This window comes from Haliotis rufescens, unplaced genomic scaffold, assembly GCF_023055435.1.
Source record: "Haliotis rufescens isolate VD_foot unplaced genomic scaffold, xgHalRufe1.0.p SCAF_8, whole genome shotgun sequence".
In the NCBI taxonomy this organism is placed as follows: domain Eukaryota; kingdom Metazoa; phylum Mollusca; class Gastropoda; order Lepetellida; family Haliotidae; genus Haliotis; species Haliotis rufescens.
This window is the reverse complement of record NW_025964372.1, coordinates 9,231,195-9,245,643: the sequence shown is the minus strand read 5'-3', so window position 1 is coordinate 9,245,643 and position 14,449 is coordinate 9,231,195. Positions and strand designations below refer to the sequence as shown.

General features: G+C 42.9%; 1 protein-coding gene across 6 annotated transcripts in view; it reads right to left on the bottom strand.

Moving 5' to 3' along the window:
- Positions 1-14,449, bottom strand: part of LOC124120196 (sushi, von Willebrand factor type A, EGF and pentraxin domain-containing protein 1-like) — a 42,259-nt gene that overhangs the window by 22,639 nt on the left and 5,171 nt on the right. For 4 of the 6 annotated variants that reach the window (XM_048389096.1, XM_048389095.1, XM_048389093.1 and 1 more), the window contains exons 2-11: positions 10,339-10,558; positions 7,792-7,923; positions 6,865-7,006; positions 6,495-6,622; positions 6,008-6,187; positions 5,203-5,388; positions 4,492-4,746; positions 3,743-3,949; positions 3,173-3,367; positions 311-811 (exon numbers count right to left, since the gene is read on the bottom strand). In XM_048389096.1, the coding sequence (XP_048245053.1) occupies positions 311-811; positions 3,173-3,367; positions 3,743-3,949; positions 4,492-4,746; positions 5,203-5,388; positions 6,008-6,187; positions 6,495-6,622; positions 6,865-7,006; positions 7,792-7,923; positions 10,339-10,558 (2,146 nt within the window). Of the gene's footprint in view, positions 1-310; positions 812-3,172; positions 3,368-3,742; positions 3,950-4,491; positions 4,747-5,202; positions 5,389-6,007; positions 6,188-6,494; positions 6,623-6,864; positions 7,007-7,791; positions 7,924-10,338; positions 10,559-14,449 lie in introns of those variants that run through there. The other 2 variants (XM_048389097.1, XM_048389098.1) reach the window with 2 other exon arrangements.

Here is a 14,449-nt window from a genome sequence, read left to right as displayed (position 1 = left end):
CATCGCGAAATGCATCACATCACGTAAGCACCTTGATTAAAAACATGAAAAGATTTGGAAAATATCTGCTGACAACGAGTTGGCGGTGCACATGCTTTGCAAATCCTGCAATCGATCGAAATCTGCACGACAGTTTACGAACCGGATTTCGATTTCGTTGCGCGATTTTGATTGGACTATGCATAAACTCGTTTGTCCAGCCAAAATGTAACTCCATAATACCAGCCTAGTTTGGCAAGGGTGGAAACTGGACTTTTATAGTCAGTTTACTCTCTTGCCTCGGGAAGATGTATATAACAAGCATTCTCACCACATGACGCTGAAGCATACACGGGAACCAAGCCTTTGCCGCAGTAGAAGTCACTCCAGCCAGAGGCGAACGAATCATGTCGAAGCTGGAATCCAGTGATGTTGATGTCGTACAAACCTTGCTGCACGTCAATCTTGGTCCTGGACGCCATGCCCTTCAGCATATCCTTATGTTTGTTAATGGCGTCCTCCACAGTCATATTACCCATCTCGAAGTCCACCATGAAGTCCCACGTGACCAGGGCCGCCAGGGTCGGCGCCCGCTTTCTCCGACTGGACATAGCCGCATGACGACGGCGGCGGAGCATGTCCCCACACTCTACTTGCACGTTTTCTACTTTACAGTTTTTATCTTTTGCACATGCATCTTTCCACGAGCCAGAACCTTTTAGGGACATGATGAATTGGGTTTTGACGAGTTCCACAGTAGAGGTCGAGCCACAGTTCCCGGTGTAGTAGTACAGCTCCGACGGCAGCAGCATACTTTTTGGACGGCGTAACTCTGAAAAACGAAAGGTGAGCAAGGACAACACGTACATGCCTTCAGATAAGTATAAGTCTTGCACTACTATGCACGGGGTAGAAATATTCCAACATCTACTTTCTGGAATGGCCTTCAAAATACAGTGTTTATGGATTTGCTTTATACGAGGGCTGATTGATGAATCCTGAGCCTCACATAAAAGGGTTCGCCTTATAGAGAAATCCTACACACAACCTGGAGTCAGTTGAGCAAATTGTTTCGCTGAGACAAGTCAGTAGAATAAGCAGGGGTCTACGAACTTTAAAAATAGACAAACCTGAGGGACGAGCAGTACTTGCAGAAAAAAAGGCTTAACATCAAAAGCCATCCATAAAGTTTAAGATGGCAGGGAGATCCTTGAGAACGACCCTCGTCCTGGAAGGCCTGTGACATCAGCAACACCAGATATGATCCAGAGAAACCATAACATGGCTCATGACAGCGTCATATTGATAGTCCCGTGGGCACTGGGAGTTCAGTTGTCATTGGGAGTTCAGTAGGTATTGTTAAAAAGCATTGTTTAAAGCTGAGCCAGACAGTTTCTTGCACCGATTTGTGACTTTGAATAAAACCTGTTTCACCACGTCCATACTTAGTCCAAACAACATCAAAACACTGGAAGCATTTAACATCGCCACCAGCAAAAAAGGCAGGAGGAAAGGTTATGACTCCCGTGTTCGGGATACCAAGAGTATCATCGTGGCGGACAAAAAGGCCAGACAATAAAGGGAGCATATTTTGCTGCCCTTCCATTATGCACCCAGACACACACACACACACACACACACACACACACACACACACACACACACACACACACACATACACACAGAGACATACACACACAGACATACACACACAGACTCACACACAGACACACACACACACAGACACACACACACACAGAGACACACACACAGACTCACACACACGGACACACACAGACTTACACACACAGACACACACACAGACAGACAGACAGACACACACAGAGACACAGACTCACACACACAGACTTACACACACACACACACAGACAGACACAGACACACACAGCCAGACACACAGACACACACACAGACAGACACACACACAGACACACACACACACAGACATAGTTGGTAGAAGTGCATCAGCGACGAAGGGAATTATTTTAATATCGCCAGGACAAGTCTTTCTATGTGAGGCTCAGTGCTTAGTAGTCACCCCTCGTATAAAGTCAAATCCAATTCATCTGGGCACATTATGAAGCCTTCTTTCCAGAGGCCTTGAGTACATTCCTCTCACATTCCATTTCTCTTGTGCCCTTACCAACAATACTAGAATATTTCTAGAAACGAAGGGGAATAATATAGAATGAGACATCATTGAAGTTAACTAAATAAGATAAGTCTGTTCACACAAGGTATGCAGACTTTTATTTGCCTCTAAGTCGGAGAAGAAAACCACCGTCTTTGATATGCTACATTGACTGTGTGGTATGAAATCATTCGCAAACGGATTCATTCGTTATCTGCACTCAGCAATCGATGTATGTTTCTCTGACTACTTAAAAAACCACAGTCCACAGAAATCATTATAAAGCACTACGCATTTTCAGTGTGATACCATTAGGTACTTTCAGTTTGGTCAAATGCATACTTGCTTCAGCCTCATGACAGTTTCAAGTACCCGAGTACAGCTTCAGCTAACACAATGAGAAACCTGAAAGGTATTTCCGCTGTATTGACTTCACTTACAAGACATGTACCAAGTTTAATTAATCTACAGTTAATCCTTCTCGAGTTATGTGGTAAACACATCCCTTACATAATATAACAATATGTGAAAACAATTTCCCAGCTTTAAAGTAGATCTATATAGTAAGTGAGTGAGTTGGGTTTAACGCCGCTTTTAACAATATTCCAGTTATATCACGGTGTGTCAGCTTAATGTGGGAGGAAAGCCCGAAATGATTCAGGTACAACTTCAGTGAAACCCAAGAGCACGGGTATGGTGCTGACAAACCTAGAAACATAATCGGGGCGAATCCGGGATTCGAACCCACAATCATAGGTTTCTGCACAGCGAGTTGCGGCGCCTTAGACGACTGGGCCATCCGTGCCCCCTCGATCTATATATGTGACATGTCACATGTGACATGTGATATCCCTGAGATGTCCAAGCACCAAGTGGTTAAGAAAGGCGGAGGCAGTCATATACAGACAAGTTATCGGTGAGTTATACACCTGCCTGAGATAAATGTGCATAAAATATTCGTTTTTATGTGTTACTGAATCATACTTAACACACATCTCAACCAGTTGCAACACAAAAATATAAAGAGAATATCTGTGAAACCTGTGCAGTCCGGCACAGTAGCTGCTGGCTTCCACTGGCCTGTCGAGAAGGCACAGACGAAATGTTGAGAGATGGCCACCGTCCGCGGGACATCGTACTTCTCATTGCATTGCATCTGACATAGGGTCCCCCCGGCCCACCGGTCACACACAACAGCACCATTCCGCGGCGGGCTCAAGTCTCCGCACGGTCTCTCTACAAAGAGGAATAATAGGAACTTCATAGTAGTGAGTGAGTATGGTTGTACGCCGCTTCTCGCAATATTCCAGCAATATCACGCCGGGACACCAGAAATGGGCTTCACACATTGTACACATGTCGGTTATCGAACCCGGGTCTTCGGAGTGACAGCGAACGCTTTAAGCACTAGGCTACCCAACCGCCCTTACCCCATAGTACAATTTACTCAATACTCAATACATATACAATGTATAAGGCAGAAATAGTTTGATGTGTTTATTTACACAAATTGTAACTAGATGTTTTGTGTTTGATGAAGGGAGTAAAAACCTGATTTGTGGAAATATGTAGATGCACTACGATAATCGTTAAGATAGCGGTTGTACTGACCTCTACATACAGGTGTCGGTGCTGTCCCCAAGTGCCAATATGCAGTGGGTGAGATGCTGTTGTCTATTTCACATGTTATCGAGGTAGCCCCTTCTAGAGGCAAGCCCATTCTGCAGGAGATGTTACAAAGGGCACCGTAATTAAACCCCGATGGGCAATCGGCCTCCATGTAGCGATCCTTGAAGCTGGGCACTGAACATTTGGGTACTGAAATATAGGGCGTTTGTTCTGAAGTTAATTGTACGCAAAGATTGCCCTGACGTTCTCAGCTAACCTTTGCATCAACCTGAGGTAATTGTTGGTTATTAAACGGCAATGTCTACCGCATGCTTATCATTTCCCGGCTAGATTTAGTGTATGGAGCGTGGAGTGCGGTTGTGATGTCAATAGTGTACGCAGGTACTGCTAGGTGGATCTATCCATTCACGTCGAGTGCGTGAACAAGAACACGTGTTGTTTGAAACTTAAGGACTTTATACAACTTGCTAATCTAGTTTTGTCTTTTTCAATAAATCCCCATATAAATTACCTAATAGGATAAATTATAAGCCAATACAATACAGCGAAATAAGGAGTACACATATTTGTGATACCTAGACTACGCTAACAACAAGTGTGAATTCTTTCTGACTGTCCACTCGGTGGTGTCATTAGGGGATGCTGTCAAACCCGTGTTATTGTCCACCTCCCAATGAACTGTTATACGAGTATATTTGTCTATTCAAACAGCTAGAAGTTGTATGCCAAACCTTCAACGATGATGGTGAAGGAACAGGGCTGTGCTGTATTGCCGCTACCGTCAACCGCCGTGTACCTAACCTCGGTCACTCCCTGCGTAAACCTTGACCCTGGAGCAAGACCTTTGCTCTGCTGGACATTGCTGTAGCCAGAGTTGTCCTTGGCCACAATGTCCGGCCACGTCACCAGAGCGGTGGTCGTTCCCTTCTCAGCCTGAATCACAATGCTCGTGTCTGGGCAGTTCTCAAATGTTGGAGGAAGAAGATCTTCAATACATAAATTGAATACATGTTCAGTAAAAGAAAGATGGACACAGCAATTTTGGTTTTTACAGTATCCATGCGACATGTTATAGGTGCAAGTGTTTTTGGTGCACAGGCGTGGATAGCAAAATTATAGATTTACACTTCACTGTCCAAGGTAACATCACGTATGTCATGGCGTGTTGATTAAAGGGACATCAGGACCAACTCTCTCACTCACGAGTTTAGGGATACAACCATTGCCCATAAAGCGCAGATCTCATACAGGAGGACATGCTTGTGGCAGCCCACTGTAAGGCTACACATCAAAACGAATGAAGCTGTCGTATTCAGCTGCCATTACTTGGCCCATCATTGGGAAAGTTTTCAACCCAAAGTATAATTTTAAGGAGAAACAAACCATGAAAATAGATGCATGCAGGTGCGGTGTAAATCTTACATAGGACGTATAGTACTGACCAACACATCGCGGCTGTGGCACTGTCCACGCACCAGTGGACAGACACGAGGTGATGCCAGGGGGCGATGCCTGGAAGCCGAGGACGCTGCTGCAGACGAGGACACAGACGCTACCAGAGTAAAGGCTGTTTGTGCACTGGTGCCCTACACCGTGTTGGGGCAGCTGCAATCCCGGACACGTCCTGGCTGAGTAGAATTGTTAATTATCATTAACGGCTACCCCTTTCATATATAACAAACACCACACAATCGTTACGAACTACAAATAGTTTCAGTGAACCAGCATTGATAAAAACAGCCGAACCTCGTTATCGCGAACCTAGCGCGACCGTGTTGCACCTTCGACATATGTATATGTGTTTATATAATGAGGCTGTTGGGACCGGACAGTTGGTTCGGAATTTCGATATATTCGAGAAAACGGAGTTCGAGATAACGGAGTTCGACTGTACATATGTAAATCTTAAAAACATATATATCCACTGCATGATCTAAAATATGTTGAGACTCTATGACTAAAATAATCAATGTGTACATTAGTCCGTCCCGATACACCCTGATTGATAGTTATTCCAGAATAGAAAATATGGTTTACAGAAAATAATTATTAATTGAATAAGTTCACACTTTCCCTATCAGAAACGACACCCATAGCTCGGGTTTCAGAAGAAACTAAGCATGAGAGGATATCATCATGATATGATGTCATGCCGAGGACAGAGTTATTTTCATAGTTCTGATATCATAATGGCAATTTCAAAATTTGATTTTACCAAGAAATCCCAAAACAAGATATTTGATGTACCTCTGCATGTAGGTGGTTGGAAGTCGAACGATCCGTCGTAGAGGCAGGTGATGCGTGGCTTGCCCTCCATGGTGTAGCCAGGGTCGCAGGTGTAGCTGCAGGTGGAACCATAGATCACGTCGCCGTGTCCACAACTTCGGTTGCCGTTCCGCGGCCAGGCAGGCATTCCACACCTTATTACTGTGCAACAACCACGTGAAGCAAGTACTTGCAGCTACACTGAAATAGTATCTATTCCGGAATTGATTTAAAAGACAAACAGTCCTCCCAACATGTCCCCACTCACCCCACAGTGTAGATGTTACGACCAGTGCATTACCATTATAGTGTGCGTGGTGTGTTGACGCTTTCCTTGTACAGTGAACATTTTTACCACTTGTTTGTAGTTGAGTGAAAATACATACGACATGCAATCATAAATACGTTATCCGCTAAAACATGCTTATTCGTTTTAGTGTGTGAGAAGGATATGATGCTTAGGCCTGACCTGTGACATCAAACGAGAATGTACACGTGTCCTTGAAGCCAGTGGAGTCCATGACGGCGTACGTGATGGTGTGTCTGCCCTCAGAGAACGCCGACCCCGATGCCTGGGACCCCGACACAGGCACGGGGCTATATCACAACAGAGACAACTAACAACATCAGGCAACACACCACGTACCGAATATTTACATGTTAAATGAAGTCACAATTTCACCGTTTTATATTATACAAGTATGTTGTTCTTTCAAATGACCATGGAATACTTCTAATCTTGTAAGATTAGTATCTAAACTTAAAAGCAAGGAACAAAAAAAACATGGCCAGGGAGCCTCTAGAAGACTTATGAAGATTCCCTGTCCTCAGTCACTCACAGAAGAAAAGTACCATCCGCGGAGTTGGCTTGCGGTAATTGCCATTTGACAACGGCTAAGTTTCTTCCAGGGGGCGCCACGATCGGACTTGGTACAGAGGGACACACGATGGCGGGAAGTTGGTATATCCCGCTACCTGCATCTGTTTCATAAAGCAGAATATCTAGCTCATCAGTATTATTAACTGAACGTCATGGTAGAATAATGACCATATAACTGCGATACCTGTCTAACTATGAATTGATTATTAATAACCTATCATAAAGTCGTATTCAGCCGTATGTTATGTATTGGAGAAAACACTTTCCCTCGGTTTTGGTAGACAGAGCATGCCCTGGGGAGAGAAAACCGCGGGGGCTTCGCCTCATTGGTTTTTCCCTCTCCCCAGGGCATGCTCTGTCTACCGAAACCGAGGGAAAGTGTTTTTCCATGCTTATAAACCGAAAAATGAAACTTAAAACAACATTTATCAACATTTTTATGTTTCGAACATGCTTTCCATGAACCTTAGGAAACGCGCGTAAAATATCTGTTGCGGCGTACGGATCTTGAAAAGGACATTCTAGAAACTAGTGAGGCATAACAACACCTCTGTAGCCTCGTGGAACACTCACTGGGCTACAGATATGAAGGTTGCGAGTTCGAACCTCGTGAATATACAGAAAACATTTGTAATTTGATTTTACATTTCATTACATGTTACAATCTGAACGGAAGTTATATTAATAACATACCCAGGACATTATTTAAAATCCCTGGGATATTATATAAAATCCCAGGGACATTAAAACGTCCCTAATCATGACATTTAACCCGACTGGAAAGTAAAACCTCACAAATAGGTCTTAATGCCTATAGAAAGAAGTCTCTTACTTAATAGCGATCCCAATGAATAGGTTTTATAAACTCCATGCATGTGACCCTTACGTTCACTGGCTTCGGGGTTAGAACCCATACTGTTGCAGAAGAACTGGCACATGATGTGAAGCATGTCTGGGGACACAGCTCCAGGCAGCAGACCCATTTCTAGCTGACGCCTTACCCGCCTCTCGCCGATATCTGCCAAGCAGGTTCCAGAAACATACAGATATGTTAAGCAGCAAAACAACACACACATATTTTTATGTATGAAGAGGTGGTTGGAGGTGGGGTGTGATGGTGGTGTTAAGTTAAGGGTGGGTGGATGTGGGATGTTAAGTTGAGGGTGGGTGGATGTGGGATGTTAAGTTGAGGGTGGGTGGATGTGGGGTGTTAAGTTGAGGGCGGGTGGATGTGGGATGTTAAGTTGAGGGCGGGTGGATGTGGGGTGGTAAGTTGAGGGTGGGTGGATGTGGGATGTTAAGTTGAGGGTGGGTGGATGTGGGGTGGTAAGTTGAGGGTGGGTGGATGTGGGATGGTAAGTTGAGGGTGGGTGGATGTTTGGATGGTAAGTTGAGGGTGGGTGGATGTGGGATGGTAAGTTGAGGGTGGGTGGATGTGGGGTGGTAAGTTGAGGGTTGGTGGATGTGGGGTGGTAAGTTGAGGGTGGGTGGACCTGGGATGGTAAGTTGAGGGTGGGTGGATGTGGGCTGGTAAGTTGAGGGCGGGTGGATGTGGGATGTTAAGTTGAGGGTGGGTGGATGTGGGATGTTAAGTTGAGGGTGGGTGGATGTGGGATGTTTAGTTGAGGGTGGGTGGATGTGGGATGGTAAGTTGAGGGCGGATGGATGTGGGATGGTAAGTTGAGGGTGGGGGGATGTGGGATGTTAAGTTGAGGGTGGGTGGATGTGTGGTAGTAAGTTGAGGGTGAGTGGATGTTGGATGGTAAGTTGAGGGTGGGTGGATGTTGGATTGTAAGTTGAGGGTGGATGGAGGTGGGATGGTAAGTTGAGAGTTGGGAGGGAACTGCTTTAAAACATCTCCTTAGAAAGGAGGGGCTGACCAATTGTATTTAATTCACAAATCCTTCAGGTCATCTAGCATGACTCAGCAGATAACTTATTTCACTAAGTCCACCCTGAGGTCTAATTATATAACACGAGCATGAAATACTCATATCCCCCGCTAATATGACATGTCCGGATGTGTGCAAGGCATTTACCCCTTGCAACTATGTTCACTGGACCTTTTTGTAAATGGCCTAATTGCAAGCACTAAAAAGTTATTATCTGCAGTTTATGTTAAGATACGTAACTGTATTTGTGATGAGTTATGTTATTACTGAAACAATAATCAGAGAAGTAAGGGAGTTCTTACTTTACTTAGAGATCATTGAGAGCAGGGGTTACCATGAGGTGTACTGAGAAGTACAGCACCAATCATCTGATGATCTGAGTAGTAGACTCGAGTCTGGAATGCTACAGCACTGGCATGATCAGTAAACATCAAGTCCAGTGTAGCTCCAAGGCAGTGAGTGAATGAGTTGAGCCATTTTCTGCACATTAAAGAAATCTTCAAATTTTAGTTTTTCACTCAGATCACAGTTGAAATTCCCAGTAACTAGGACATGTTCACATTCATGCTGCAGATCCTGAAGTTTTTGCATGAAATCAGTAAGTGAATGCGAGAACCATACCCACGGCATGTTTGGAGGAACATACACACAAGCAATGCAGAGCTTGCCAACAAGAAGGGAAATGTATTCAATCCTGCGGGATGACGTTACATCACACCGTTCTTGAAACTTGTTGAAACATACACAGCAATACCATGTGTAGTGTCTCCTGGATAGACTTGATAACCTTGGAAGTATATTTTATTGTTATCATTGATATGAGTTTCTGTTAAACACAAAACATAAACCACACAAACAAACTTATCATTCTTCACATCTTCAGTATGAGCATTGACTGATCGAACACCTTGAGACCATCACCAAGACCATTCTGTACAGGATGTGTCCAGGTGAACAGTCGTTCATTCCGCATTCTAGTCATCTCATCCAACCCTTTTTTGTTTACCACAATTCTGTGTTCATTAAAAACTACAAGTTTAAGGCCTTTCCTTGATTTGTGCCTACTGACAATTATATACACTTGATCAGGCTACTCAGACAACCCTGCGGGGGTCTCTTTGTAGAATGTGTAAACGGTTTCTTAGTTATGCGGAAACGAATGCCATGGAAATATTCTAAGAAACTCCCAACCTATCTATGTGCCACGTTTGGTGAAGAAATATTGTACGGTTTTCAAGATCTGCTACGGAAACGAGCACTACACCCATTTTCAGTCTAATTTAAACTTGTTGCTACGGAAATTATGTCAAACATTCCCAACTATCAAATGGCACCAGTTCATCACTAGACCTATCTATATGCCAAGTTTAGTTTAGTCCCATGGAAAGTTCTCCTCCGGAAACCAAACGTGACGGACGGACAGCACTCATTCCTATATCCCCCTTACACTTCGTGGCGGGGGATCATAAACATATCAACATATACCGATGATATCCACGACACCCCTACATGTATGTAAGTAATGCTGTAACGTCACCTACAGTCAGAACAAGGAAACTGCTTCCAGATTACCCCGTCACAGCGAATACAAGTGTGTATCTCGCCCAGTAGAAAGACGCAGACAGAGCCGCTGGGGAAAGGTCCTCGTGAAGACCATAGCTTAACTGTGTCCACGGGGCCGAGGAGATCATGGGTGCAGCGTTCAGGAACCATGGCAGCTGGGTGGGTGTGACACCCGAGCTCCGTTACTGCTCCAGCACCCTGTGTGGGCGAAAACATCCGAACTAGATAACTGAATGTTATAATTGTTATTTGCTAGTCCAAATGTAGATTATATACCTCTTCATTATACATTTGAAATATCACATTTCAACACTCAGTTGGGTTATCTCATAATAAACACCTGCCTACGTGTACGCGGGTCACTCACCTTCCAGCTACTTTATGTAATACATCTACCTACATCAACCATCTACCTCAAAAAGAGAGACCGACCAAGATCATCGAACGAAGTGGACGAACTGTACAGTAAGTCGTGACGCGGGTCTCCTCACCGGGAACATTGGCTCCTGTCCTCTAAACCTTCACCCCTGACTTCAGTCTTCAATCTACAACATACATTGCTCCTGTCGTCTAAACCTTCACTTCTGAGTTTAATCGTCCATCTACAATATACTTAGCTCCTCTCGTCTAAACCTTCACTTCTGAGATTAATCGTCCATCTACAACATACATTGCTCCTGTCGTCTAAACCTTCACTTCTGAGTTTAATCGTCCATCTACAATATACTTAGCTCCTGTCGTCTAAACCTTCACTTCTGAAAATAGTCGTCCATCTACAATATACTTAGCTCCTGTCGTCTAAACCTTCACTTCTTAGTTTAGTCGTCCATCTACATTATACTTAGCTCCTGTCGTCTAAACCTTCACTTCTGAAAATAGTCGTCCATCTACAATATACTTAGCTCCTGTCGTCTAAACCTTCACTTCTGAGTTTAATCGTCCATCTACAATATACTTAGCTCCTGTCGTCTAAACCTTCACTTCTTAGTTTAGTCGTCCATCTACAATATACTTAGCTCCTGTCGTCTAAACCTTCACTTCTTAGTTTAGTCGTCCATCTACATTATACTTAGCTCCTGTCGTCTAAACCTTCACTTCTGAAAATAGTCGTCCATCTACAATATACTTAGCTCCTGTCGTCTAAACCTTCACTTCTGAGTTTAATCGTCCATCTACAATATACTTAGCTCCTGTCGTCTAAACCTTCACTTCTGAGATTAGTCGTCCATCTACTATATACTTAGCTCCTGTCGTCTAAACCTTCACTTCTGACTTCAGTCTTCAATCTACAACATACATTGCTCCTGTCGTCTAAACCTTCACTTCTGAGTTTAATCGTCCATCTACAATATACTTAGCTCCTGTCGTCTAAACCTTCACTTCTGACTTCAGTCTTCAATCTACAACATACATTGCTCCTGTCGTCTAAACCTTCACTTCTGAGTTTAATCGTCCATCTACAATATACTTAGCTCCTGTCGTCTAAACCTTCACTTCTGAGTTTAATCGTCCATCTACAATATACTTAGCTCCTGTCGTCTAAACCTTCACTTCTGAGATAAGTCGTCCATCTACAATATACTTAGCTCCTGTCGTCTAAACCTTCACTTCTGACTTCAGTCTTCAATCTACAACATACATTGCTCCTGTCGTCTAAACCTTCACTTCTGAGTTTAATCGTCCATCTACAATATACTTAGCTCCTGTCGTCTAAACCTTCACTTCTGACTTCAGTCTTCAATCTACAACATACATTGCTCCTGTCGTCTAAACCTTCACTTCTGAGTTTAATCGTCCACCTACATTATACTTAGCTCCTGTCGTCTAAACCTTCACTTCTGACTTCAGTCTTCAATCTACAACATACATTGCTCCTGTCGTCTATACCTTCACTTCTGAGTTTAATCGTCCATCTACAATATACTTAGCTCCTGTCGTCTAAACCTTCACTTCTGAGTTTAATCGTCCATCTACAATATACTTAGCTCCTGTCGTCTAAACCTTCACTTCTGAGTTTAGTCTTCCACCTACATTATACTTAGCTCCTGTCGTCTAAACCTTCACTTCTGACTTCAGTCTTCAATCTACAACATACATTGCTCCTGTCGTCTAAACCTTCACTTCTGAGTTTAATCGTCCATCCACAATATACCTGGCTCCTGTCGTGTAAACCTTCACCCCTGAGTTTAGTCGTCCATCTACATTATACTTAGCTCCTGTCGTCTAAACCTTCACTTCTGAGTTTAATCGTCCATCTACAATATACTTAGCTCCTGTCGTCTAAACCTTCACTTCTGAGTTTAATCGTCCATCTACAATATACTTAGCTCCTGTCGTCTAAACCTTCACTTCTGAGATAAGTCGTCCATCTACAATATACTTAGCTCCTGTCGTCTAAACCTTCACTTCTGACTTCAGTCTTCAATCTACAACATACATTGCTCCTGTCGTCTAAACCTTCACTTCTGAGTTTAATCGTCCATCTACAACATACATTGCTCCTGTCGTCTAAACCTTCACTTCTGAGTTTAGTCGTCCATCTACAATATACTTAGCTCCTGTCGTCTAAACCTTCACTTCTGAAAAAAGTCGTCCATCCACAATATACCTGGCTCCTGTCGTCTAAACCTTCACCCCTGAGTTTAGTCGTCCACCTACAATATACTTGGCTCCTGTCGTGTAACCCTTCACTTCTGAGTTTAGTCATTCATCTACAATATACTTGGCTCCTGTCGTCTAAACCTTCACTTCTCAGTTTAGTCTTTCATCTACAATGTATCTGTCTACTGTCGTCTAAACCTTCACTTCTGAGTTTTGTCTTCCATCTACAATATACTTAGCTCATGTCGTCTAAACCTTCACCCCTGAGTTTAGTTATTTAACTACAATATACTTGGCTCCTGTCGTCTAAACCTTCACTTCTGAGTTTTGTCGTCCATCTACAATATACTTAGCTCCTGTCGTCTAAACCTTCACTTCTGAGTTTAGTCATTCATCTACAATATACCTGGCTCCTGTCGTCTAAACCTTCACTTCTGAGTTTTGTCTTCCGTCTACAATATACCTGGCTCCTGTCGTCTAAACCTTATTTTCTGAGTTTTGTCTTCCGTCTACAGTATACCTGGCTACTGTCGTCTAAACTTTTACTTCTGAGTTTAGTCTTCGACCATTCTAACATCTTTTAGCTGTTTGAATATAATAACACGTCCCATTTTAATTCTTGAAACCCAATAGTCCAGAAACTCTACGGTCTTTGCCCAGTCTCGGTCAAAGGTATTTACAAAATTAAACATGCTGTTTTCATGGGAACACACCAAGGAAGAAAAAATGAAAAAGAAATTGTTCAAAAACTCAATATTTACACTATGTGGCCAAAATCCTTTCCTTTGCGCAAAACTCATGTTTTTGTTTCGCAAATAAATACAGGTGTTCTTGCAAGTTTCATGACAAATAATTTTACTCATTTTAACCTCATTCAACGATTTTATAGCGATATTGAAATATTTCGTTATCGTTTGGCCCATGGGCGAGAATATTTTCCTTTGCTCAAAACTCATGGTTTTGTTTCGCAAATACATAAAGGTGTTCTTACAAGTTTCATGACATATAATATAACTCATTTCAACTTAATTCAACTATTTTACGGCGTTATTGAAATATTTCACCCTGGACGAGAACGTTTGGCCCATGGGCGAGAATATTACAATCTGCCACACCACGCGTGAATAAACAGTTATGCAGGTGATGCTGTGGGAATATACCTAGCCTGTTCATATATATTTTGTTGATATATGTATTCAATATTTTCGTTAATCTGTGGATATATTAAGCACAAAGACACAAAAAGTTTATGAACGATGAATTAGTGCTTGATATATTCAACGAGATGTGTATCATCGTTGAATGGGTCATTCAATAAAAGTATGTTTGGAGGCGATATCAGAGGCGCCGCCCAATATACACAGTGTCGTCCGGTGAACTGGCGTTCTAACGGCTAATTCAAAATATTAATTGTAAAAAAGTTCGTATGTAACGTATGTCGTATAGAGTCCTCTTATTTGATAAAAAACAACAACAGTAACAGCACGT